This window comes from Haliaeetus leucocephalus, unplaced genomic scaffold, assembly GCF_000737465.1.
Source record: "Haliaeetus leucocephalus isolate CR32 unplaced genomic scaffold, Haliaeetus_leucocephalus-4.0 Scaffold506, whole genome shotgun sequence".
In the NCBI taxonomy this organism is placed as follows: domain Eukaryota; kingdom Metazoa; phylum Chordata; class Aves; order Accipitriformes; family Accipitridae; genus Haliaeetus; species Haliaeetus leucocephalus.
In genome coordinates, this window is record NW_010972942.1 from 1,705,003 (window position 1) to 1,732,554 (window position 27,552).

At 42.2% G+C, this 27,552-nt stretch overlaps 2 protein-coding genes across 3 annotated transcripts; both read left to right on the forward strand.

Moving 5' to 3' along the window:
* The first annotated feature begins 2,876 nt into the window (after positions 1-2,876).
* LOC104837000 (fatty acid-binding protein, adipocyte-like) lies at positions 2,877-6,343 on the forward strand. Its single transcript, XM_010575847.1, has 4 exons — positions 2,877-3,023; positions 4,287-4,459; positions 4,686-4,787; positions 6,111-6,343. The coding sequence occupies exons 1-4, from the start codon at positions 2,951-2,953 to the stop codon at positions 6,159-6,161; spliced, it is 399 nt and encodes a 132-aa protein (XP_010574149.1). The 5' UTR covers positions 2,877-2,950; the 3' UTR covers positions 6,162-6,343.
* A 5,934-nt stretch (positions 6,344-12,277) lies between these two features.
* Positions 12,278-25,279, forward strand: LOC104837001 (myelin P2 protein). Of its 2 annotated transcripts, none has more exons than XM_010575848.1 (4): positions 12,278-12,425; positions 13,941-14,113; positions 14,371-14,472; positions 16,100-16,397. In XM_010575848.1, exons 1-4 carry the CDS (start codon positions 12,353-12,355, stop codon positions 16,148-16,150), a joined length of 399 nt encoding a protein of 132 aa, XP_010574150.1. In that variant the 5' UTR covers positions 12,278-12,352; the 3' UTR covers positions 16,151-16,397. The 2 variants fall into 2 exon arrangements, with proteins under 2 accessions (XP_010574150.1, XP_010574151.1); XM_010575849.1 differs by lacking the exon at positions 16,100-16,397 and adding an exon at positions 25,055-25,279 and having other exon boundaries at positions 12,340-12,425.
* The last annotated feature ends 2,273 nt before the right edge of the window (positions 25,280-27,552 follow it).

Consider the following 27,552-nt stretch of genomic DNA (forward strand, 5'->3'; position numbering starts at 1 on the left):
GTTCTGCAAGTGACACGAATCCCAGGTTTGCCCAAGCTTCCAGGCTCAGAAGCCTGACTGATTTCTTCATGACCATTAAGCACCTCAGTCTTTATCAGCAGGGCTGTATGACTTAAGGCTTTTGCCCCAGAGAGCAGGCAGGATTTGTATTAGATGATGTCAATGCCACAAGCTTATCTCTTGTCCCTGGAAGTCCCTCCCGAGGGAAAGGAGATAATCCGTAGGATACTTCCCAAGTAAGAGCCATGAGCCTGCTCCCAGATAGCTGCTTGCTTTGAAGTAAACAAGCCAGTCAACCCACAAGCTGGCTTTCTTCTTGCATTTTTGAGTCATCATGTTTGCAAGGCATCTACAAATGGCTCAGATTCACTTTAAATAGGTGCAAGTCATTGTCTGCCCAGGGAGGGTGTGCTTGTCTGCTCCAAACTGATTTGCATGGAACAGGTGTTTCACCTCTCTCCCAAAAAGCTCTTCCAGCAGCACAAGCATTGCAGGCAGCTGTTAACACCAAAGGAAGGCCAATCGCCTCTCTCAGGCTATAGTTTTGAATATAAAAGTCCTGTTTCCCCTCCAAAGAAATAAACACTAATTGTAGTAAGCCACACACAGAACAGTTCCCAAAAGGCAAGAAAAGTTAAGTGTAGGGAATGAGTCCAGCCAGATCACATCCTTTCTATCCAGGGCACTACAGCAACCCTCACCTGATACTTTCAAGTACTCAGCATGTAATTACTGGATTTGAGTTTTCAGGTTCCTGCAGACTGCTTGTATATGGTGCAGTGTTTCTCAAGCCAATAATCCTCAGTAAAAAACACCAAGATTATGACACAAACTTGAGGGCTCCTCAGAGGTTCCTTTTAAAGAGGACCTGAGCATGTGTTACTCAGAGAAAACCAATCAGGAAAGGCATCAGCGACTTCAATAATTAGAATATTATTTTTTTTATTTTGAGATTAGCCCAAAGTCAGTAAATATGCAAAAACTTAAAAAAGAATAGACCAAGCCTAAGACTAGCTATCCGGGGGGGCGGGGTGTGTGTGTGATAAATTCCCACAGTCTGAAGTCTTAAAGGCACAAGATGGTAACTAATTATACATATACAAACATATTCAGCCCTCACAGCAGTGCAGGCTGGGGACAGATTGGCTAGGGAGAAGCTCTGCAGAAAAGGCCGTCAGGGTCCTGGTGGGCAGTGAGCTGAGCCCTGGCAGCAGAAAGGCCAAAAACATACTGGGCTGTATGAACAGGAGCACGGCCAGTAGGCTGGCGGATGTGATTATTCCCCTTTCCTCAGCACTCATTAGGGTGTATCCAGAGTACTGCATCCAGTTTTGGAGTGAGTTCAGCAGAGGGCCCTCTAGGATGCTCAGAGGTCTGGAGCACTTGCCCTGTGAGGAGAGGCTGTGAGGCTGGGGTGGTTTATCTTGGTTAAGAGATGGCTTTGGGAGTGCTTACAGCAGCCCCCAACACCTACGGGGAAGGGACCCAGGAGCTGGAGCCAGGCTTTTCACGGCAGTGCGTGGTGGGAGGAGATGAGCTATGGGCAGAAGTTAAAAGAAGAGAGGTTCAGACAGGAGATAAGGAGACCCTTTCCCCCGGGTGGACAGGGCTGGGCAGGGGTGTGGGTTGCCCACGGAGGCTGTGCTGGCTCCATCCGTGGAGGTTTCCAAGCCCTGACAGCGCACGGCCCCGAGCAGCCTGGTCTGCCTGAACGGGAGGCTGTGCTGGAGACTTCCTGACCTCCCTTTCCTTCTGAACTTTCCTGTGATCTTACAATCCTATATAAATAATTTTTGTACAACTTTGTTACTTACAAAATCATCAAGTACGAACTAGGTGGATCAACATATTTGATGCCTAACAACCAGCAGAGTATTTCCAGGAAATCCACCTGAAGAGAATTGCAGGGGCTGGAGTCTGCACTTCCTAGCTGCTTTTTGCTGTTGGAATAGCATGCTACAGCCAAAAGGAAAGTCTAAGAAATTGCTCGACTGCTTTCTGATACAGTGTTTTGCGATCTGAGCTATGACAGGGCTTAGGGAACCAGTCAAGGTGGACCTCATTACGTCAGGCCCGGACACACATTGCCTTAAGCAGATTACTACCTGAACAGCATAATCAGAAAACAAATGAAGTGTCCAGGGACCTTTGGTGGGTCGATACCAGAGCCTAGCTTTATGCCATAACTAGTGATAATGCTAGTCATTGGGACATAGGTCTTCAGAAAGCACAGGAGCAAAAGGGAGAGAAATCATCTGTTTTGTTACTTTGCTTTTCACAGAGCCCTATATCTGCTCTCTGCCACATAAAAGCAGAATACAGACCTATTGGTCAATTGATTCAGGTGGTGCAATGATAAGGAGATCCCAATCAAGGAAGCAAGTTTATTGCCTTACCCTTCTGCAGCCACCAGCACTCTCTCTTTCTGCCCCAAATCCACTTCTTCCTGTAATTCTGTGCCTCTCTGGAGAAAATCTCTGACTGCAGGGGTGCAGAAAGCAAACTAAATTATCCCAACGAGCCTTTCAGATCTTACAGTCTAGGACTTTAGCAATGTCCATTTGATAAGGCCGACTGAAGTGGTATGGGAGAGAACATAACCCTCTGTGAGTTGAGCTTTCCTTTTTCTTCTGAAAGACAATATGATTTAATTATTTGCCTTTAGGGTGAAGTGTTCTTGAATGACAAAAATAATTAAATAAAAACAAGAGAGTGATCTTTGTGCTAGTAAGGGCATATGAATAATAGCACTATGACCTACTGGCAAAGGAGGGGTAGGGGAGGAAGGAAAACACTGGGCACTGGGACTCCCTCTTCATTGGTCATCCTAGAGTATCATGTGGCCAAGGCTCCTTTTTAAAGATAACTCCTGATCTCCTGGAGCTCATACTATCCTCCTGTCCTGCATTTCTGCTTGATCCTGTGGAAGACTTCTCTCTAGCCTGACAAAATGTGTGACCAGTTTGTGGGCACCTGGAAGCTCCTTTCTAGTGAAAACTTTGAGGACTATATGAAAGAGCTGGGTGAGAATTGTTATCTGGAGTTGTTGTATCTGGGACAGGGAAAGAATGCTGATTTTTAACTTTATTCCTTACTTGCTTTTTGTGGTTATGCTGTTTACCAAGGTGGTTTTAGTCCAACTATTTTGATCAGATGGTCTTAAACTGGAGAACTTGGCTGTTTGAATTAGTGGTGTCAAATTCCTATAATGTAGAATAACTTTGATTGGGAGGAATAGTTTCAGGTAAGCCAAGTCTATGCGTGCCTACTTAGTAGTGTTATAAATGGAAGTAAAACATGTCACTGCAATATTTTGTGTGAATTAGCTTTTATCCTTGGACATACAAAACAGTGTAATGCTAGAATGCAGCAAGCTTCTCTATGTCTAAAGGCAATACACCTAAACTTCTTTATATTGCTACTGGACTAGGAGACCAATTAATTGTCACGGCTATTATAGTGAATGAAATTCTGTAGCTGCCTCCAGTGAGTATTAACAAAGAAAATTGCATGGATTCATGCAGATACTTGCAAAAGATTTGAGGGATAACACTCTTCTCTAAAGGCGTAGACTTCTTGCTTAGAATTAAAATTGGGCTTTAAAAGGATTCCACATTCTTTTAGTGGGGTTGAGGTATGGGGTAACTTGGACTGATTGGATCAGTACATGTCAAAAAGGTAGGGGTTTATTTGGAGATTAGGGGTAAAATACTTACTGAGATTTATGCAGCATTCAGACAGCTTTCAGTGAGACTCTTGCGCTCTTACTCTTTACCCCAGATTTTACTCAGGACATGACCATTGCCAGCTATTTCTTAATCATTTCCTTTTATTCACCCTAGCCACCGATAAATATAAAAAGTGCTTTCTTTTTTTTTCCTTGTTTGTTTGTTTGATTTTGTGGCTTAGAAACTGTCATGTATTTCTGCTTATTTACTTTTAGATACAGTTAGCATACAAGTTAGTGTACAAACCACTGCAGCTATTTCAAACAAGTGTATGTGCAAATATCTACTGCTAAAATCTTGTCTCAGTCTTCAAAAATATTGCTTTTACTATTCTGGCAATGTCAGAGCAGAGAATTCCCTTATGTCATCCCACCCAGCTTGGTCTATAACCATACCAAGCTAGTGGGATGTTAAAAAGAACCTCTGCAACATAGAATGAATAAAAAATTCAGAAAGTAATAGGGAAATCAGCACTGAAATCTTTTTTTTTCCCCCAACAAATAAGAGAAAAACATTGAGTAAAGATAAAAATTTCATAGTGCCCTGTCTCATTTACAGGTGTGGGGTTTGCTACCAGGAAAATGGCTGGTGTGGCCAAGCCCAATGTAACTGTTAGCATCAATGGTGATGTGATAACCATCAAAACAGAAAGTACCTTCAAAAATACAGAGATCTCTTTCAAGCTGGGTGAAGAGTTTGATGAGACCACAGCAGATGACAGAAAAACAAAGGTGAGTCCAAACCCAGCACTTTACAAATACATGTCTCAAAAGGGATGTGGGAGCAGGAGGACGGAGTTGTGATTTTAACATCCAGTGTAGAAATGCTGCCTTCAAAGGTAAGAGTGCTATGGAGGCTTTGTGTGTCAGTGCTGTTTGGACATGGAGACAGTCTTGTCTTCAGCCCAGAGCACCCTGATGAAACAGCCACACTTTGCTTTTTTTTTTTCTTTGGTAGAACGTCATAACCCTAGACAATGGCATACTGAACCAGGTGCAGAAGTGGGACGGAAAAGAGACTATCATAAAGAGAAAAGTGGTGGATGGGAACCTGGTGGTGGTGAGTTCATTTTTGCTACATAATCACTGAATTCCTTGTACAGAATTCATGTTTGGCAGATATATTACATTGGATTCAAACACAGCGAGTGAAGGCATCTGAAAGGGCTCTGTGCACTTCGTGAGAAGTCTCTCTGAATGAGTCTGGAGTATATATTAAAACTGAAATGCCGTTAAACTTATGGAATGATATGGAGGTGCCTGTTCTACTTTCATAGCAAGACATGGTTAGGAAAGAGGAGGTAGAAAAAAACAACATCCCTGTGAGGGAAATTTTTGCATATCAGAATCTTTAAGTCCTGAACAGTATAGAGGAAGCATTAGCAAAGCCCATGTTAAGTGCGTCTGCTCTGTGCTGATGCAAAATGCTCCTGTTCATCTCCAGTAGAGACTCAACAGCCATCTGTGGGAACTGTGCTATGGATCACCCACAACTGTGTCAATAATGTGATGTTATAGCAAAAAAAAGAAACCTGTATCCAAGCTCTGTTGGTTGGTGTTACCTGGTCAGAGCGTATTGTGCTTGACTTGGTGCCAGTGAGGCCCACCTACAGCATGGGGCTTCCCAGCACTGCTCTCCAGTTTTAGTAAAGACACTTTGAAGAATCTGGGAGGGGACTAAAACTGTGTTCATAAAAGGCAGCTGAGATTCCTACATGCTACAAAACAATACACATACATGAAATTCCTGAAGTGTTCTGCTCTACCCTAGAGAAAAATAGTATGTCCATAACTTTAATATTTAAATTTCTTTGGATAAAGACCAGAGGAGAATAAATAGAAATAGTTTTAAAAAACAACTTCATTAAGAAAAATTGAACAAAACAGAGTTGGTCTAACAGAAAAATAGATGAGGACAGAGCCTAACATGCAGAGGCTGACACCAGCAGCTGCAAGTCTGAAAGCTGTGTAGGACTCTGTGTGTGTGTATGTGTGGGTATGTGTTGTGCACACGTGTGTGAAGAAGACAAGCCACAGCTGCAAAAGGTGAAAGGAAAAAAGGCTAATGCCCAGCTCCAGAGACCAATCACCCTCCATAGAAGTCCTAGGACCCTTCTTTAGAGGTTTTTAAGAGGAGATTAAAAATCTCCTGGGGGTGGCTGAAGCAGTCCTTTAATGTTCTTTCAGTCTTGTGCTTGTATTTCAGAATTCTGTTTCTGAAGCTCTCAAACTTGAGTTTCACCATTTTGGCAATTGGTTTTAGAGGAGCAGAAAAGCAAATATTTTCTTATACTAGCTCCCAATGGATAAGTAATTCTCTACCTTCTGACTAACAAATATTTAGTGAGAGTTAAAAGCTGATTAAATTTGCCTTCCTTTCCAGGAATGCAGCATGAATAACGTTACCTGCAAAAGAGTTTATGAAAAAGCATGAAGAAGGCATCTTCACACAGGACTAATGCTTAAAGCTGGAGAAAAACAACTTAACCAAAGGAGAAAAACTCCACAAATCTGTTTTAAAGAGAACTGTACTTTTTACAGATACATCCCAAAACAGTTACACACAGCTAGTCTAATTTGTTGTGGCTATTCAATAAAATATTCAGCTTTCTACAACCTGTGCTTGTGCTGGAGTTTGTCAGAAAGAGGTTTGGGGGGGATGCAACATGGGAAGGGGTGCTGTGCGGGAAAGTATCGTGTGAGAACTAGTACCACAGTCGGTAACTGACCCATCTCACTGTGGAAAGAGGATCAGAGATGATCCAGTGAGTGACACTTGTTGTGTGACAGTGATAGATGTAGACCTGGACACAAAAACATCCTCTGGTGAGCGCTGCATGTGGGCTACCCACTGCAAGGAGTCTGTGCACAGCAAGGGGAATAACAGGGCTGCTTTTCTTGGCTTTGCGCAAACGGTGTTGTTCCTGGGGCAGGGAGGAGGGCAATTACTGCGGATGCCCAGCACTGGCTTCCAAAGTGAGCAGGGAACCAGGCAGCTCCTCCTTGCACAAATGCCGACAATTTTAACCCCGGGGATCATCTGAAGTGGCTTGATCTTGTCCTCTTCCACCTGAAGTGTGAAATTGCATCTGCTGCAGTTCTCAGATTATTTTGTTAATGATGTCCTTTAACAACTCTTTTTGTCCTAGATTAGACAAAAAGACTTGAATTAAGAATCATAGCCTAAAAAGTACTCTCAGGCTTACTAAAAGCCTGTAAAAGTTTGCTAGTGGTACAAACTTTATTTCCTATATGCATTTTCTGCTAGCTCATTAGGTTAGATTGGTCTTGGAAATGCGAGCCTCTCTAGATGCAAAGCCCTTTGGACACTATGGTTTTCAACACTTCTTATTCTTGATCTACCTTCTACTGTCCTTAAGTCTGGCTTCCTATTTCAAAACTTTGTGTGCATGAAAGGTCTAATTTCTACACCTGGGAGGACTCAAACTGAGGACAAAAAAAATGAGAAGTCCAGGGAAAACCTGGACAAGAAGAGTCTGAAAATGTGTGCAGTAACCACGAAATGGTGAAAGGAGCATATCTCAAGCTTTGCAATTAAGATCTGTGAACCAAATTCCACATATTCCTGACATTCCTGAGGTCAGCTGTCAGAGGCAATGGTGCTGAGTCCCTACTGCCAGCAGCAGAGACCTCATACACTTGAACTTTCCTCTGCATGACTCAGACTGTTCCCAAGTTTCTGCACTATTAATACAACTGGAGAGGGGAAAAGAAAAAGGAGGACTTTACACTCTGGATGAGCTAAGGGGTCATTTAAGAGCAGTTCCAAAAGACTATCAGTAAATTCTGCAGAAAATCTTAAAAAAAACCATGAAAAAACAGCTCTCCTCTTTTTACCTTGGTTTCATTGGTTGTGAAATCTCATCAGCCTAAAGAACAGCAGTTGCATAGGGGAAGAAAGTATGCTTCAGAGTACCCCATATATAGAATATTAAACCTACTTAGCAGTTAACAAGAACCAACATTATTTGCAAAAGCTAGGATAAAACTACAGTTTAGTGACAGAAAACCTACATGGGAGAGATGATCATAAGAAGCAGCAACATTGACTTAAATAAGCTATATATAGACATTAAAGATCAGCCCATAGTTAAATATATCCCATTGTCCACAGATATGGAAATACTATATTTCAGAGGTCAAATTTCCAATATTCCAATATACATACAGCAGCCTTTATTTTCCAGAAATCCTATATTCTTAATAAAGCCTGCAGTTACAATTGTAACATTCACAGCCTGTTTTTTTCAGAGGCAGGTAATCTCCTCTGAAAGCATCACCATTTATTCTAGTACCTGGTGAATGAATTCAGACTTTGTGAATGAATCAATCCACTTAAAACTTCAACTTTTGGAAATTTCAGTAAAGTGACATTCTGTCTATAAACTTTAACAGGGCCAGCGCTATAATGAAATATTAGTGATGCTTTTCTTGGAATATGAACATGTCTGAAATTTATTCTCTGAAGAAGGCCAAAATTTATTCTCTAAAAAAGGCAGAAGCCTTGTGACTTCTTGAATAAATGGAGATAATTCCTCTCTGGCAAAAAAGGTGTGTGCTCTCAGGCCTGGATGGAGGTGACACCACACATTTCTAAGGGGTCAAAGCAGATCAGTGTCTTGTCCTTGCCTGTAGAGCAGCACAGGGGCCCCTCTCTTTTCTGTAATGCTGAACTGTTCTCCAAAAATCAGAAACCATCCCATAGCACTCCCCTCTGAAACAGGAGGATGTCACCAAACCCCTACAAACCCCGTGGGCAACATGCTTATCGCAGCAGGCACCCCGAATGCTGAGCGGAGGAGGTCTTTGCCCGTTGTTAGCATATTTGCTCACTACTCCTTTACAGGTTTCTTGGATGACAAGAGGGAAAGGGGACTCACACCCACAGATTTTTAGCAGCTCAGGAGAAAGAGGAAGCAAGGCTTTTTCTGAGCTTTGCCCTTTCTGTTATTTTTCTGGTTTTCTTTTAACTCTTCGTTTCCCCTGGAAGGAACTTGGAGTGCTTTTGCGTCCTGGCCAGTCAAGCCCGGAGAGCGCCCAGCTCTGCAGTCTGCCCTGAGCTGCCACCCGTTCCCTCGGCCCCAGCAATCTTGGTCTGGTCGCGTGGGATGCCCCAGCTAAGGAGACAAAAGGCTGTTTGCACCCTCCAGTGTAGCAATTGGGAAGAGGCAGAGTGCTGGCCTCGTGTTCGGAGGCGATCCATCGGCTCTGTAGCGTCAGTGTTAAAACATCCTTGGTGTCCTCACAGCCAGGCAGTCATTTGGCCTCTGTTCTCTGCTTTTATCTCTGTTTTATTCATCACTCTCCTAGGAATTTAATTTAGACTTTTTTTGGCACTGAATTTGCCCATATCATATTTCCTTTAAAGAAATTGCCATGAATTTATTTTCCATATTTCTTTAAACAGTTTCTTTAGATTTTTTCACTCACTATTTTTACCAATTTTTACCTTTATCTCTAGTGCTGCTTCACAATCTCCAAGTGCATTGATTTCAAATCCTGTTTTACCCCAACCATAAGCAAAAAAGGGGAATCAAAGCTCCCTCTTATCACATGTACTCACAATCCTTGACAATTTTTTTCCTTTAAACTTGAAGAAAAGATTGGTTTCCACAGATATTAGTTCTACTGAGATATAATTCCCTGCTCTTCTTCTTTCTAGACTGTAAATCCTTTAAATGAAAGTGCTGATTTTTCTTAGTGACAAAGAGATAGATGCTAGCAATGTCAACATTGTTTGAGACTGCTTAAGACTGGGGTTTTGTCTGTATAAATAATTCTCTGTCACTTTTGTTCTTAAGGTTACTGGTACTGCAGTATAGCTGTCCTATTCTGACTAATTTGCTCTTCTTCAATTTCTTTGGGCCTGATTTTACAACATCCCAATCATCTTTTATTTCCCAAAGGCACCAGCCTCGTCTTGTTAAAGTGCCTTTATGTGGATAAGACAGTTAAATGAAAGAACAAAGAATGCCTGAGGAGCAACGGTAGAATATTTTCATATTATTCCTTGAGAAATAATGGATAGTTTTATTTAGAAGGAGCTTTCTCATTTCCAGGGAATGGATAAAAGAGCTAGCTATTCTTTAGACACAATGTGATATAATGCATCTCTGCTTTAGAAGAGCTTTGTGTGGCCAACACCTTCAAAGACTGACATTTATTTACACGTTACAGATACAGCATCTGCTTCCTACTGTGGGAGAGAAAGAGTTTTTCTTTACTTTGCTTTCATTTTCAGTCACTCTAGACTTTCCTTCCTCACACTGCACTGTCATTAGACCTGAGCAGTAATGGGAAGTTCTGATCAATTTACCCTTGTTGATGTTATGACTGATGGGATAAAAACATTTTTTATATACAACCAAAATTTGTGACTTAAGACCTTGTTATTTCCCCACAGCCCCAGTATAATCCAAAGACTACAATATTTTCACTGCTCAGGCTGTATTGTTCTACTGTTTAAACATGTTGTGCTTCTTGCATATGACAGGTTTCAAGATGAGACCCAAACCTCACCCTCCTTGGCCCAGCATCAGCTCCATCTCACTCTTTCTATCCTAAACAGAAGAAATCTGGTCCCACAACCTCCCTTACAATGTAGATCTGAAAAGCCCCTGTAAGTGGTCATAACCCAGAAAATGTAATCCTGCAAAAAAAGTCAAACAGGCAACTATTATTCATACAAGTAAGAAAGATGCCATCTAATCCTTCAAAGTAGCAAGTAATCGTTTTCCCCAGGAAGATAGTTTAGGAAGAGGAAGGACAGAACTACAGTTGATGTGGTCTTACACTAAATGGTTTCAGATAGTTTGAGGTGTCTTGAATTACAATGCTTTAAATTCCTGCTGGTCAAATATACATATGGTTTATGGATTTGTTCTTTGTGTCTGGTTTTCACTAACCACAAGACAATAGTTCTAAATGTACATCTTTTAAAAAGTTTTTGAATTTTCAAACTCAAACTTTTCAAACTTTCAAACCCAGCTTTGCAGAAGAGGCCCTGGGGGTCCTGGTGGACACCAAGTTGAACATGAGCCAGCAATGTGTTCTTGTGGAAAAGATGGTGAGTGATGTCCTGGGCTGCATTAGGAGGAGTGTTGCAGGTTCAGGGAGATAATCCTTCCCCTCTGCTCAGCACTGGCAAGACCACACCTGGAATGCTGGGTCCATTTCTGGGCTCTCCAGCACAAGGCAGACATGGACCCTCTTCACGGGAGAAGGGAAACTTGAGGAAATCTGACAATAGTAGGACATGTTTGAATGCAACGCCTTATATGACTGCGCTGCTTAAATCTGCTCTTAACTCTATGGCAGACAAACTACCCAGGTAGAAAGGCAAAAAGAGAGCACTATATGCCCTCCTCCCAACCCAGTAAACCTGCTTACCTCTCACCAAGTGACTTTGAACTGAGAATAAGCCTTTTAATGACTCAGCCTGGATGGTTCATGCCATCCACCTGCCAAGCACAAGAGCTGATCTCCACCGATGCAATGATCTTCTGAACATGCCCTGTTGTGGAAGAAGAGAGGCAGCAAAGTTTGGCTGCTTCTTCTTTTTGTGGTGCTGTCTGGGGTATGTACAGGGAAGAACCCCCAGCTTGGGATCATTGCTCTGATGCAAAGGGAGCAAACAGAACAGTATAATTCATTTCTGCCTTTAAATGATAAAACATCCAGACCCTTTCCAGGATCAATCATGAAAGTAAAACAAAAAAACAACAACAAAACACTATGTATAGCAGCTTTGTGATAGCTCCTCCCCCAAATCCACGTGGCTTTCATTTACCTGACTAGCACACAGGTGACAACAGTGGTAATGCTCTCTACAGCTTCCCGAGGAGGGCAAGTGGCGAGGGAGGTGCTGATCTCTTCTTCCTGGTATCCAGTGGGAATGGTTCAAAGCTGCATCAGGGGAGGTTTAGACTGGACATTAGGAAGCATTTCTTTACCGAGAGGGTGGTCAAACACTGGAACAGGCTTCCTTCAGAGGTGGTCGATGCCCCATGCCTGTCAGTGTTTAAGAGGCATTTGGACAATGCCCTTAATAACATGCTTTAACTTTTGGTCAGCCCTGAATTGGTCAGGTGGTTGGACTAGATGATTGTTGTACGTCCCTTCCAACTGAAATATTCTATTCTAGTCTACTCTAGCCTAGTCTAGTCTATAGGGTGATAGCAGGAGAATGGCACTGGGAGGACAGCCAGAGCCGAGTTTCATATGGACCCAGTGGTCTTGTGCCTGGTTGTCTCCGTGTTGCCGAGACCCCACCGCAGTGTCCCCTGACTGCTCTGCGGATGCAGCGGTAAGCTGACGTCCCCATCCCCACGCACCCCTCAGTGTCTTGATCTATTCAGTGGAGGAAGCCGAGGCAGGCATCACCCGGAGCCTTGGTACTGATACGGCTGCCTTGGACAAGGTGCACATTGTCTTGCCCTGGCACTGCCTCTCCTATTGGCCCCTCCTGACCGCTACAGGGATGGGGCATCTTTAAAAGGAGGCCAGCGAGGTCTGAGTCGGGCACACAATCTCTCTGACTCCCACCGAGAGCTGCTGTGGCCACTGCCTCTCTCTGCAGGACCACTGCCTCACAAAGCCTGTACAATGTGTAACCGATTTGTGGGAACCTGGAAACTTGTCTCCAGTGAAAATTTTGATGACTATATGAAAGAACTGGGTGAGAAATGTTCTTTGGTTTTTTTTTTTTAAGTTTCCTTTGGGAATGTCTATTCTTCATCTTATGCTTTACTCATGGATGGTGCCTTCTTCCTGGCCACAAAAGCGCTTTAATTACTTTTCTAGCATAATTTAATTTCTTTCCTTTAGCATCTAAAATGGAAAAACAGAAAGGTAGGTGCTGAATTACTGTTATAAATTTACTTTTGTCTAGCTGAACTGGCCTGATCTAATTCATTTTTCTGTAATGAGAAGAATCTATGGAGATGCAGCATTTTTTTTATGTTTCTCTTGACTGCACCATTAAACTCGTGACTTGTGATAATTTACAATATATAATGGAGCTGATGTCTCATGACACTTTGGTTTCAGAGGTCTAAATCCTATGAATGAATCTATCTGTTACTGAAGAATGCCAGGAATGTAATAAATTAGGCATTGTTTTTCATTTTAATGCTGGCTTCATTCCTATATAGCAAGTCCACAGACAGTCAGCTACAGCATTGCTTTTGCTATATAAATGATTCACTGAGACACTAATTCCCTTTATTTGAAATGTTAAACTGAATAACAAAAGAATTGCAGTTAATTAATTAACCAGAGTAAACGTGGGATGAAAGTCCAGCTACAGATATTTTTCTGAAGATCTGAAGTGTTCAGTATAGAATAATTACTGCAAATAGTGTTATACTATACAGATAACTTTATACCCTTTTATATGGATCTTTTCATCTGAGCATAGTGTAGCATTAACAAAGGCAATAGCTACAGCTATCCCCTTTCTGCTTTTATAAAACAGCAATACAACATCGGTGGCCGTCATTCTAATTTGCCCCAGACCTCACAACTTGTATACAATGAACTGGACTGAAAGGCACTAGGCAACATAAAAGGCTTTTGTCATGGGATTTTCCCTGAAGCTCTCTGCAGCTCTTTGTTCTTATGCTTCAACATTTTTTATATTTCATACTTGTACTTTTCATTGACGTTTACATGCAACGATCCTTAAGGAACGTTAGTAGCAACCTAGGAATTGCCCAATCTCCACTATGTTTTAATGAACAAACACCAGCGCATTGGCAGTTCAGTATCCAGTTTCTTCCATGCAGCTGGTTAACAAAAGTGCAGATTCTCAGATTTGTCAAGAGTTTTTTTAAGAAAGGATTTTTGCAAGCTTTTATGAGGAACAGACAATTCCTCTGAATTTTTCTACCCATTCTATCGCTACACAAATTCATGCAGATTCGTAACCATCTTTGTTTCTTCTTAGCTAAATGTATGCAAGTGTATACTCATGTATATCTTTATTGCTTGCTGAAGGTGCACTCTATCAACTGGGGCTGCCTCAGCCTCTGAACGCAGTACTTCCTCATTTGAAGAATTAGTGTCTCATCTGAATCAAGCATTAGACTATTCAAGAAGGAACTGTTCCTTATTCTTCCACTGAAGATTTATGAAAGGATACTGAGTTTCTTGCTTGCTAGAATGTAATTTCAGATTTGTTTCTGATTTCTAGGAGTGGGCTTGGCTACCCGGAAACTAGGTGGCCTGGCAAAGCCTGATGTGATCATCAGTATGAAAGGGGACATAGTAACCATCAGAACTGAAAGCACCTTCAAAAATACAACGATCTCTTTCAAACTGGGCCAGCAGTTTGATGAAACAACAGCAGATGACCGGAAAGTAAAGGTAGGGGTCTGATGATCTCTGAGTAATCTTGACGTCCTAGAACAGCACCAGAAGGAGTTTTTCCTAGCCCCCTAGTGCACTAGAGTTTTCCAAACTATTCAAAGAAAGCATTGAAGAAGAAATAGTATGGTGCTGAAACTAATGTTACAAAGCGTGTCATTAGCCAAGAATGTGGATTTTGCTGAACGTAAAGTGAATTGCTGCTCTAACCTGCAAAGCTCAGACTGCAGTTTGAAACTCTTTCTTGGCCTTTGCAGAGTGTTGTAACCTTGGAGAAAGGAGCATTGGTGCAAGTGCAGAAGTGGAATGGCAAAGAGAGCACGATAAAGAGAAGACTGGTTGATGGGAAAATGGTGGTGGTAAGTTCACACTCCTTGTATGCTGATAAAGGTCAGAAGGATGCAGCCTTCAGTTTGCTTCTGTCTAAATAGACTGTCAATTTTGGCTTTCTCTCTGGCTTATGAGATAAATTAAGAGGGACAAAAAGGGAACCAAGCTTAGCAAACAAGCTGGAAGGAAATAAATATCGTTCCATAGAGCAAATTGTCTTTAAAGTGACTGTGTCAGCAGAGCTACCATTAATTGGCAGAATATTTACTGCTCCCAAGATTATTATATATTCTTAAAAGAAATGAGATTTTCAAATAGCAGAAACCTGTCAAATGCAAATAAAAGTTTGCAAGTTGGGTACTGCTGTCCCTGGAACGGCTCTTTCCCTTTTCCTATCTTTGGAATAAATCCTGTCCACCTTAGAAAACTGATTTTACACCTTTTCACACATCTATTTCCACTAAAAACCATCAATTCACACACTTCTGTTTGCTTTTTCCACATGAGCATGCCAAGCGCACTAAGCAGGTGCTTGAGGTTTATTGTGTGAAAGCCAGCAGCACCTCTGTGCCCATGCCTGCCTGCGTGGTGACCTGCAGTGGGGACTGGCAGGTCCTGATGGCTCCTTCAAAATGCCTGCTGCGGTGAGGGAACCACATCTTTCCCAGGGGCAGGGGAATGCTGGCTTTCCCTCACCCCCCCATTCAACCTGCCTTTCTCCAGCAGCCATGTGAAAGCCATGGGTTGGCCCAGCCAGGGTGATAACACACTTTAGGGACCCCAGCTGTAAGGATCATTACTAAAATTAAGATTTCACTTTTGAGTGAAAGAAAGTTTTTGTTCAGTATTTAAAGAGTGGAGCCAAACTAATTTTGGTGCCTTGTTTGAAATCAGCAGCATTAAGCCTTTACATGCTAGCTTGTTCTGACTGCATTTTGTTTTAAGCTCTCGTACATTTGGAAGGGTGATTTGCATCTCCTCATGGCTGCATTTCTGTGTAAACTTTTTCTAAATATTATACCATCTTCAAAAAGCAGAGAGGTAGGGTGCATCTTCTATCGGCATCCTGCTGTCTGCCCCTTGCCTCAAACAGGTTTGTGGAGGAGGCATCATCTTTTGCAGACCCATGAGGTCTTTTTCAATGTCCCATCGCCTCTGTCACACACGTCCTGTGGCTGTGAGTCACCAGGAGCCGCTGAAGGCCACTGGGGCGAGAGGGTCAGGAGGAATATTTTGTGACTCATAAGTGCAAAGTTTTTTAGGCCACAAGCCTGACCTCTGAACTACCCAGGCTACTTCTGCTTCCACAAAAAAAACTTTGTAAAATGGGATGTGTCCATGGGCCATGGTATAATAAACTAGGTGAGGCTGATATTTCTGTCAAGCCAGCAACAACACCAAGGAAGGTAAATTTGTTTCTGGAAGCTGAGCCTAATTTTGCAATCTGTTTGTTATTATATGCCACTTAATTAAGTCTGAAGATGTTAAAATAGAAACCATTCCATTTGCAATATAAAAATAGCTTTGCTGTTTGCTCTAAAAATTATGTAAAGATGTAAAACATGACGTCTGGATTTTCACTGACTTCAGAGGTTACTGCAGCAGACACGCCTTCTCTCAGCAAAAGGTTTATATTAATTTTCCTTTGTGCCTTAGGAATGTGCCATGAAAGGAGTTGTCTGCACTAGAGTCTATGAAAGAGCGTGAAGAAATTCCCTCTCTGCCCTGGACTGGGACTGGCTCTTAAAACTTGGCTTAGTTGGGTGACCAAAGCCTCATGCACTGTGCTTCTTTATTTTCTTATTTCCTTTTATTGGGAAAATGACTACACTATAATTTCATATTTCAGAGCCATAGTGTAACTAATCCAAAGTATTGTGGTGATCCAATAAAAGCTTCTCAACACATAAAATACAGTGTTTGTCTCCACATGAATATTTAAGGTCTTTTCTGAGTAAAATGGTAAAACACAACTGATCTGCCTCTGAGAGAGGGTTAGCACTGCTTCCTTGATATGTGTAAAAATTATCATCTCATGGATTCAATATTCCTTTCCTGTAAACGATTTCATTGCTGAATAGTTCCTATATGGAAGATCATCTTTACCACCAGAATTTTTGACTTTCAGTATGATTTACTGTTTCAGCCTTATGGTTTTACCACAGCATTGTTTCAGTCTCATCCCAAATTGTTTATACTTCTTTCAGTACCACTTTTTATATCCTGCCATGTATTTGGAAGAGGAAAAAAATTATCAGAACACATTCCATGTTTCTCTGGCAAAAGAGCTCTTGACCTGTGAAATGAAGTGTGGAGCAGGTGTGAATGAACCGCAGAAATCTCAGGGCTAGAGGGCTTCATTTTGGAAAGTGCTTAGCAATCCAGTCTACTTCCAGCACAGCATGTATGCATGTGCTTAATGTTAAGCACATGAAGGAGATTTTGTTGGGTAGAGTTTGCTGCCAAAGTCCTGCTGAGTTGCTAAGCTGTTCATTCCTCCCATTGCACTTACTCTGCTTTTAACTAAGGAAAAAACAGATAAACCAAACCTAGACTTCTGGAAACATATTTAATCAAAAAGCACTGTAGCAGCTTATTAATTTTTGCCTCTGATAGCCAGTGTTCAGTAACTCTACAACAGTCATGCTAACCACATGAAGTGGAGTATTTAATCCCTTGTCATTGCCTCCATGCCATCATGCAGGGCTCTCCCTGCCTTCTTGGTGGGATTAAAACAACTGTGAGAGGCCCGGGTGTTTATTTTGGCTTGTTAGGAGCTGCAGTACTGATGTGAACCTTTGCTTACTAGTTTTACAGTCAAGAACACAAATTCTCAAGGCTAAGGGAGATCCTGAACATTAGAATCTAAATTGGTGTGGCCGAACAGATAGTTAAGAGATAGATATCATATGTCAATGCAAAATGTAAAGGTCACCTTTCTTCTCTACCCATCACTGGAAAAGCTAGAGACTGGGTCCAGCTTTGGATACACTTTTATGTAGATGCAGACTAACTGGAGGCAGCTGCCAGAAGGCAAACAGGATGAATCCTAGAAAACATGAGCTGTGAGAGAAGGCTGTGAGATTTATGGACAGCAGTTTTAAGGAAGAGTTTATCCTGGTCTGTAATCTACGTGGAGGGACAAATTCCCCATCTTCAGCCTTACCATTAAAACTCACCTCTCTGAGTGTCAGAGTTTCTGTGACTCCAAGTCCTCAGTGACCGTAACAAGGAATGGATGCAGCATGATACCCCTAGTATCACCTTTTGCAAACAGATTGTAATCACATATTTTAAGTGAAGATTGTCCACCAAGCTTCCATAAGAACTGTCGTAACAGCATGAACTGTTGCACACGAGCTTCCAGTTTATTCTCCTAGACTCTTAACAGAGAGCCAAAAACGTATTTCTTACAGCTCAGAATCTGTCATGGCCTGAAACTGACTTACGAATCTGGATTTTTGCTCTGTAGCTTCTTCATTCCCTCCCCTTGCAGCGTGATGTGCTCCCAGCGAGGCTGCTGGAGCTGCCCACCCCGACCCGGCTCTGGGAAGGTGGAAGTCATCCGGAGCCTTTCACGCAGAGCTTGTCTCCCACCCCTGAGCTGCAGGCAAAGGAGTAGTTGCTGCTGCAAACAAGCTCTGCATTTCCTTTGCTTTTCCTGCTGCAACCTGTAAATGCTTCTCTGAGGTTAAATGGAAAATTTTCCTCTCCAATAAAATATCAGTGTTCAGCTTTTTATTTCCTTGAGAAAAGGAAATAAACATTCACTTTGGTACAAACTGTGTTTTTTCCAGATCTGGAAACAGTAACAAAAGAAAAAACAAAGGACTGCTCACCTAGTCCTCATTTACTTATTTACTCTCTTCTTTTCTCTGACATAACCCAACTCTCTCCTTTTCTCCTTATGGAATTTTTAATTGCATTTATTTTTCCAGAGATTTGGGATTAAAATAATGATAGCTTTGGGGTTTTAAGTTCCTAACTAAATGCAGGTATGCTATTAGGAGCCTAGTATTTGGCACTTTCATTCTATACAAAGGTCACTTAAAAATGTCATGAGAGCTGGAGACTTTCCAAAACAGGAAAAGTGCAACAGAACTGATAGTGTTGAAGGCAAAAACAATAGGGCAGGTGGTACAAATCAGCACAGAAATAGAGCACTTTGGGATATTGGTGTCCGTAAAGCAATCCTTGGTGTCTCCGGGAGATTTTAGGGGGAATATGAATCGTGTAGTCTCAAGGTCATTTTTATGTCTTACTGTAAATTAGTTTTTCTTCTTTCCTAAACTTTTCATGGGACAGATACTTATGGAACGAACATCTAGACTGAGGTACGATGCCTGTGTCTTGAGCTGTGCTTTCACACTAAGAAGCAAGTGCATTTGCCATTTCCCTGGCTTGTGTATGCACTTAATCTAGAAATATCAGTAGCCTGATGCTGGCATATAAACAGCATTACTTAAAGCAATCAGGTTGACCTAGTGCCCACCCCAGGTAATGAAAACCTAGCTGATTTTCGAGGGCCACACTCACGCTATTCTCCCGTCAGGCGCTCTTTCTGTGAGTGCCGTAAGGCTCCGTCTCACGTCCTTTCGCCTGCATCTCCCGAGGCGGTGGGAAACGCCTGCGTGGGGGATTCATCCTCCGGTTGCTCCGGACCTGCCAGCATTGCCTGCCTCTGCCCTGCCTGATGTCTCCTGGGGCAGGAAAAGCAAGCGCGCGTGACAAGAGCCTGCCTCAGCCCTGGTGTACCACAGGGAGCACTGAAGTCAAATAAAAGCTGCGTCTGGACTCCGGATACCATAGCTGTTACCTTGGACTTGGCGGAATTTGGCAATTTGTGACAGAAGGCATCTCCTGGTGATGTACAGTTAAACCTGGGATACTGTACCCTGCACCCTGGTCTTTTCCACACAGAGTGGAGCAGAGAGGAGAGGCGAAGACACTGACTCTCCTGCAAGGGGATCTTTGTCCTTGCTGATATCTTAGGCAGTAACTTTGAACTTCCCTTGGCTGTTTTAGGTAAGTTCATTTTGGCGGCAACCGTATTCCTGCAAAGTGAATTCACACCCATCCAAGGGCCCAGCACATGGCCTTTGCTGCTGTTTCACACAAAAACCTTGTCACCTATTAGGACAGTTTCACTAGACAGCAAACATATGGCTGAGCAATTCAAGAAATGGCAAAGATTTGTGGAGGGGGATTAGGCTGTGTTATTAAAGCAATTGCACTTCATAAGAAGTCCTCACTACTTACCACATTATTTCAGAGAAACAACTTGTTATGCTGATTAACACTGTGCTGTACAGAAATTGCTCCACTGTGGCTTTTAAGATGTTGTTACCTTCCCTAATTTTCATTTTGGATTAAAGATGTTCTGTTGATGTCTGGGATACAAAGGAGTGAAAGGTTAGCACTGAAGGGGTAATCAGTCAGAAACAAATAGGCTGATGCCATGAAAAAATCGCCTTCAGAAATCCTGGAATTTGGATGTAATCAAGCTCTTTGTTAGGGAGGCAATTAGAGCATATCCTTGCCATTTCAATGCAAAACGTTGTGATTGGCTATTAGCCATCGTGCTGCAGATGGGAAGCACAAGAAAATGATGTTATTTGGACTAAAGGGCACAACAACATGGGGAATAATGCAGTCCCTGAGACACTACAGAGAGAGAAAGCTGTGTTAGACACCATTCACACAGTATTTTCAAAGGAGACTGCTCTTTTTACCTTTCAAGTAGCAAATCGGTATTTAAATATACTTTCCTCAAATGTTATGAAAATTTTTAAAAGTAAAATCAGGAGGAATGCCATGCTTTGGGGATTAGGAAGGGTGGGGTGAATGGATTACAGCTGGATTTAATTTCAGGTCCTCAGTGGAGTATTAACTGAAAGTATTTTGAAGTATTTTTCATATTATTTGCTATAATGTGATCACCAGCATTGTTCATACTATTTGCGAGAAGTGTAAGGGAGGGGAAAAGGGTTTTCTATTCACTTCCAAATGAGCACACTCGCTGGCACACTCTCTTGTGGATAAGACTTCCTTAGAAGAGGGTCCTCTGCCAGCAATCGGGTTAAAAACATTACAAGAATTGATCTTGTCCTTCAAGCTTATAAACACGGTGTCACAGTTAAAGCTACAGGAGGAGACATCTACAGTGGAGCTGTGGGACATGCCAGCTAAAGCACGGCCTATATAAAGTTTGACAGAGTTTAGGGTTTCTTTGGGAAATCTGTAGACATAATTATCAGAAAGGAGAGATATTTAGTGTATCTAGCTACTGTACAATACTTATACATGCCAACAATAATCTCATTTATCTCTCAGATCTTCGCATGAATTTCCAGAGCTGAAATCTAAAATACATATGCATGTTTTACTTGGAAGTTCTGCTCATTTGTTATGAAAAAAATCTGTGACACAGTGAAGGTGGAGCTCTCAGTCTCCTTATAGAGAATCTCCCAGCAGAGGGTCATATCTTTGCATGACTTTGTGCCACCTTCTTGTATCTTGTACCGTATAGTGTTCAGAGTTTTATAGCCTACTGACTCTTACAGATTTGTACAGGCCAATTCATTTAAAAGGAATTCTAATTCCTTCACAAACCTCCTCTCTTTATGAACAGTGGAAAAATAAGACTACAAAGCAATTTGACACTGTAAGACATAACATTCAAGGCCCCTAATTACCCAGTTAACACAAATGTTTTCATTTAAGTTAACAAGAGATAGAGCAGTCAGATTAAGAAAGGTTAGGTACATAAATGTCTGTGCTTTCCAGATAGGATCTGAGTCCTCTGGCCAGGGGCACAGGAACCAACATTAAGGCTCTCCCTGGCGCTTCCTTTTTCTGGGGATTTTGATGTAATCAAGAAGCATCATCACAGTTTATCCTGGCTCTGTCTCCAGTTGGGCAGAGAGCATGTTGTGAAATAAAGAGGCAATCGTTATAGTCTAAGCTAACGACTTTGGAAAACTTGTGCCAAGGAAGAGGAATAATTTTAAGATTATATTCCCTCCCATGTATTTTAAAGAATGAGGCCCTATCTGAATAAGTCATTTCAAACCAATCTCATGTTCTTCTACACAGGGTGACAAGTCTTATGGATGGAAGAACAGCAGTAGTAGTCACTTCTGTTGACTTCCATAAAGCTTTTACTGTAAACCCAAAGACATGTTCATAAACATGCTATAAATTTAGGATAGATTAAGCTGCTGCTACAGAGAAGGGGTACAAACTGATGCAGAAACCATACTTGGACTGTCAATGGTTCACTGTCAAAGTGGAAGGAGGTATCAAGTGGACTTGTGCTGGTCCAGTCCTATTCAGTCTCCTCAGTAATAACCATGATGTTATTTATAGATTGTACAGAGATGAGAGGAAATGCAAGCATACCGGATGGCAGGGTTCAAATTCAAATGATCTCAACAAACTCAGGAAATAGTTTGAAACAGCCAGGGGGACATTTAAGAGGGAAAAATGCACAAGGCGATATCAGCAGGAGCACAAGTACCAGATGGAGAACAAGCAAGAACTGGTACAAACACTGGGAGTTCATAGTGGATCACAGACTGAAAATGAGTGGCAAACGTGGCATTACTGAAAAAAGGCAAACCTCATATTGGGATGCACAGTCGGAGGATAGCCAGCAAGCCGTGGTTATCTGCATGCTCTGCTTGTCACTAGTAAAACCTCCAGGACACATGCTACCATGCCTAGTTCTGTGTAATGCAGTGCAAAATGATTGGATCAATGGAGAGAGTTCAGAGAAAACCAATGAGGCTTTAAAATGCTCTAAATGGAAGCATGAAATTACTATGGAGAAGGTATTCAGGGAAGGGAGACTGGTCAAGGGCACGGAAGAGTGTAGTGACACACCAAATTCCTTGGATAGGTGAGATGTGCAATATATGTAGATCTACACACACACAGACATGCACGCACACAGAATTATCCATTAATACACACGGTTTTAGTCACAGCCAGTGACACAGGACCAAGCTGCTGTGACTACTCTTCTCCAACAGTGAAACTGTCCAGGAATCGATGTAGCTGAGACTAACCTCACCTCCGCAGTGCCTGCTATGAGAGTCACCATTCAGTGCAACTCTCCTCAGCTTCCCCAGTACACGTTCTCATAGGTCAACAGCTCAGTACATAAAGAAAAAGAGGCAATTTGAACAGGAACTATAGCCAAAGAGTAGATTACTCAGAGCATGAACAACATTCCTGATTTCCTTCTACTACTTACAGTTTCCAACTGATTTGTCATATGAAATAGGAGATTGAAGTTGCTTGCACCTGAAATATATTGTCGCAAGATGCTCCTTTGCTCAAGGTATATAAGCAGCTGGACGTTAAACAGTTTGAGAGAAAAAAAGAAGACAGAAAGAGAGAAAACCTGAAATAAGTTAAAAAAAAAATCTTAAATCTGTCATCATTTCAGAAATGCTGAAGTGCTTGTGAAGACATTGTATCTCCTGAGAAAGCTATTCTTCTCACACTGTCACTGTTATGGAGGGGGTGACCAGATGGTGATCAAGTGTCATCTTCCCAAAGCTTTTCTAGGACCAGTGAAGAATTGCTGTATTGTTCTTGGATACAAATTTCAGATTATTCACAGCAGCCTGTGAAAACGGTGGAAGAATGCGCTTTTTTACTTAATTTTACCTGTACTCAAGCCAGAATTCTTTCCTGAAATCTGTATAATAGCACCAGGTCTGGATTCCCAAAGCAGCAGTTGCCTATATGATACCTGTGAGCCCTTTGAGGATTGGCAGTCACAGGTTGAAGACATGTTGGACTAAAGATATTTTCAAACTCTGCATCAACACCACCTCTTCTATCTGAAACCAGCTTGGAAACCACCCTGAGAGCTCTTGGTGGTCATCATAGGGGTGTCAATATCATTTATGTCTTTGATGTAAAGCTGTGCTATCAGAATGAATATCTTAAAAAATAGTTAAAGTGATAAGGAAAATGGCCAAGATACTGTTTCTTGCTGCTCAGACAAATTCATAGTCACCTATGCTTTTGTCGAACACTGCTGCGTATCTACTGGGTGCCTGCTGGTGGCACAGCTCACCTAGAAGGACTGATGGGGGACTATTCCCAGGCGCTGGGGGAATAAATCATCATTCCTGAAAAACACCCAGCATTGAAGATGGTAATTAGCCCAGTCAAAAATGGCATTCTGAAAAAAACCCCTGCAGTGCTGGAGCTGGGCTGAGTGGCTCCATACCCCCTGACCATGCTGTGCCCTGCTCCAGGTAGCAGTCACAGCCCCTTTGCCTCCTCCACACGAGATCCCATCCAGAGCACCCCCAGTACTTCACCTCTTATGGGCAGAGGTCTGGCATGTGCCCACACTCAGGCTGCAAGCGCAGTTTCTGCTGCCTGACTACATCCATGCCTTATCCAGGAAGGCTGGGGAGGGAGGGATTCGGCAGGGTTCCCCCAGCAGCCTGCAGCATCCTGCTCTGGTGGAAACACTGTCTTTGAATCTATTTTGCCAATAAAACCAAAACCACCAAACAAAAACAATCCTACACAACATTTAGTTGAGTGGTCTTAAACCACAAGGGGATTAAAGCACATCTTTTCTCCTTTCTGCCTATAGCTCAAGCTTGTTCCTCCTGGCAACCCGCACTGCTCGCAGTACACTGTCCCCCCGCCTGTTTTTACCAGACAGACAGTCCGCACTAGCCATCCTCCGCCTCTTCTTCTAACTCCTCATTTTCCATAGCTATTTGAATGACTGGTTTAACTTAATTTCCCACTGATGCACCTTCATCTCGATCAGCAGAGAGGGAAAGAGAACAGGATCTGTCTGTGCTTGTGTGAACGCTGAGTGTTTCAGTCTGTGCTGGTCTGTGTGGCTGGCCACACGTATAGGTGTATGCACAGCATGTGTGTGCTGGCACGCACGCCTTTTGGGAAGACAAACTCAGCCTTGCTGCTGAGTGTACCTGGGGCATGGAGCTGCGGCAGCCTCACCTCTGAGGGGCTACTGAATTCAGCGACCCCAAACAGATGTCCCTGCTCTGCCTTCTGTGACTCAGCCATGCCTTTCCCCGTTTCCATTCCTCAGTCAGGCCCTGGTTTAACAATGAGATTTAACATGTACATTACTTTGTCTAAGTGAACTGTTGAATTTAGCACTATTCTCCTCTTGAACCCTGGCCTCTGATCTTCTCAATGCAGCGTAGGCATCTCCATTTGAAATACCTCCCTATATAGTCCTTGGAGAATGATAAGCACCTTTAGGAAACAGTTTAGCTGACCTATTTTAAATGTCTTCTTTAGTTGAAGAATAACAGCTTAGAAGCATCTGCTTTTCTTCACTGACTGTTAAGGGATATATGTTATTGTCCAGTACTTGATGTAACAGCTCACTGAGCTGAAGGTTTAGTAGCTCTCACCACTGTTTTGGCTAACAGGTCCGCATCTGAGCTTTCTTTGGTGGCAGACCTCCAAGGAGCACCCAGCTGGAGAGTGGTGGTGTGCTGGTGATGCAATGAAAACCCTCCCACATTTCTGAGCGTGTGCCAGAGACGACACACCATGATACCCATCTGGAAGGTTCAATCCATGTTCTCTAAACAGGATCAACTCTGTTAACATGACTGAAGATCAGCTATCGAGATGAGCAGAGGTGACCTGCTTCCTTCCACTCGGATGTGAAAGCGTGGTCCTGATCACATACAGGCATATGTCTTTAAGTGCGGTAGTGTCAGTTCATTTGCTCCTGCCTGCGGGCTGCTGCCTTGCTTCCTGCTCTTTCTATGGATTCGACAGCCTGCCCTGCTTCTTGGGCTAAGCAGTTGGGCAGTACTGATGGCTGCTTTCCAGTTGGTTTCCTATCCTAACTCGAAAGTAGCTTCATCTTGTTTGCAATTGTAGTGTTAGGAATATGTGTGGGAATCTGGGGTGGTGGGGAGGCTGGGGGGGAAGCTTAAATGTCCTTCTTAACCAAATGAAACAATATGCTGTTGTATTGTCATAACCTCATTTGGGCTCCCAGGAGACTCTCATGAATCTGACAAACACTCAAAATGCTGGAAGCAAAACTTAACTTTGAATCTTTGTTCCTCATTTGTTTCTAAAAATATTGTAGTTTTTCTACTCACAAAATAGTGACAGAAAATAGCAACAAGATTCTCAAGCTTTATTTATTAAATCAGGAAATTACTCAGTACTCTCCCGAGCAGTCTTCGCTTTTTCTTCCCCTTCTCTTGGTAAGTCTGCAGAGAGTACTTTCAGCAGATGGAGAAAGGGTGAAACATAGAAACGATGTTAGAGTTCAACAACAGCATGCTGCTTATGTCCCAGAGAAAAAGGGAACATCACCTCAGGGACTTGAGCTGAGCATCCACGTTATGATAACATGGTGGAACATTCAGACCCAAAGCCAGGCAACAGGAATGTGACCAGCGTCACTCCCAGGTGTGGTGCAAGGAGCCACAGCCAAGAGGAAGGGAACTCTTTTTTCAGTAGCAGAAAATTCTCCAAGCACCATCTGGATTTGAATAGAAGTACTCGTTAAAGGAAATAACTTATAAACGATGACACTATCCTTTGTAATTTACATTCCTTTCCACACACATCCTTTTCATAACACACAAACATATACACACATAGAGTTGATGTATTCCTACTGCTTACAAACCCATTGATAAGCTATAACTTTTTTTAATCTTGCAAATTTATGAGAAGTCTCTCAAGCTGTGAGGAAGAGAGAACATGGCCAAAAGACAGAGAAACTGAGGTGTCCCCTTTAACATCTAAATATGAGGTAGGAAGAGAGGATAAGTTTGCTTTCCTTAGTTAACCCAAGCAATCCATTAGCTTAAAATGCAATAATTACTGTGTTTGACTCCTCTGCAATGATTTATGGGGAAGAGGTGAATCTGAAGGCACAGCAAGAGTACATCATTTCACATCTTAAGACTTCTTCTGATGCTTCTGTATGACATATGCCTAGTCTTTGGTCTTACAAAAAGCCTATAGAGTCTCATAAAAGTGAGGTCAGTAAGAGGCTGTGGAAAAGTAAAAAGACTCAACAGGATTTATTGTTAATTGCTATAACCTACAATACTAATTGAAACAAACCTGCTTTCTTTTTCTTATTTATTTGATATCAGTCCATAGACTGTAAGACAGTTCTTCATCCCTTCTGGGACTTCATCTACAACTTCTATAAGCAAGACACTCTTCTCTATTAAAATGTGTGATGTTTTTTCTCTAAATATGTTCATATTTGCTCTCCTGGATGTGACTAGCACCTCCACTAACAAGAAATAAATACAGGATGATAATTTAAGAGAACATTCCTGAAAAGGATGCTTTATCTGACAGGGTTATCTTGTTTGCTAGCAATATGAAAGCAGAGCCGTTTATTATCAGAACTTCTGGCTAAAAGTGGATGACATTTGTAACCCAACACAGCAATACAATGAAGCCAGGACTAGCACCCTTTGTGTTAGCTTCTGCTAACACAGAGAACAGTTTCTGCTCCAAGGAGCTTATGGTACAAGGAGCTAGAGTATCACACATGTCCCTAAGAATGCAGATTTACTGCTGTATGGCAGTTAATAGTAATGGAGAAAAAGAAGTAAAATCGAATTGCTCCTTTGGGATTCACTGGTTGTAGCTGAGAGAGATTCTGAAGTAAATGCAAGCAATTTCCACAGGCTGGAGAAACTTCATTCTTGCACAGAGGTCAGGCTGCACACTCCTCTTTGCAAAATGGATTCCATGCATATTATCAGAACTTATTTCCATTGGGGTTTGTGTCCACTCCCTGGCCAGTGTAACCAAACTACAGTACCTAAGTTGGTGAATATCCAAAAATGTAACATGCAATCACTGGTAGCTGCTAATCACAGCACTTGGGAAGTGATGCTCATTTTGGAAAAAGCAGACTAGATCTGAAAGACAACATGAACTCTCCCCCACCATCAGCACAGCTTTTGCTGTTCTCTCATCTTGTCGAGTGGATCTGATCTGAGTTTGTGCACCCACAGCAAGGCAAACTACTTTTGCTGTATCATTTTCACAACTGAAGACTCACCAAGGACAGTCTAGTCACATTCATACAGGTG

Bases quoted from the DNA above. Each gene is read 5' to 3' on its own strand.
- LOC104837000 (XM_010575847.1), top strand. From the start codon at position 2,951: ATGTGTGACCAGTTTGTGGGCACCTGGAAGCTCCTTTCTAGTGAAAAC. The intron at 3,024-4,286 runs GTGAGAATTGTT...TCTCATTTACAG, and splicing joins GGACTATATGAAAGAGCTGG to GTGTGGGGTTTGCTACCAGG. The intron at 4,788-6,110 runs GTGAGTTCATTT...CTTCCTTTCCAG, and splicing joins TGGATGGGAACCTGGTGGTG to GAATGCAGCATGAATAACGT.
- LOC104837001 (XM_010575848.1), top strand. From the start codon at position 12,353: ATGTGTAACCGATTTGTGGGAACCTGGAAACTTGTCTCCAGTGAAAAT. The intron at 12,426-13,940 runs GTGAGAAATGTT...TCTGATTTCTAG, and splicing joins TGACTATATGAAAGAACTGG to GAGTGGGCTTGGCTACCCGG. The intron at 14,473-16,099 runs GTAAGTTCACAC...TTTGTGCCTTAG, and splicing joins TTGATGGGAAAATGGTGGTG to GAATGTGCCATGAAAGGAGT.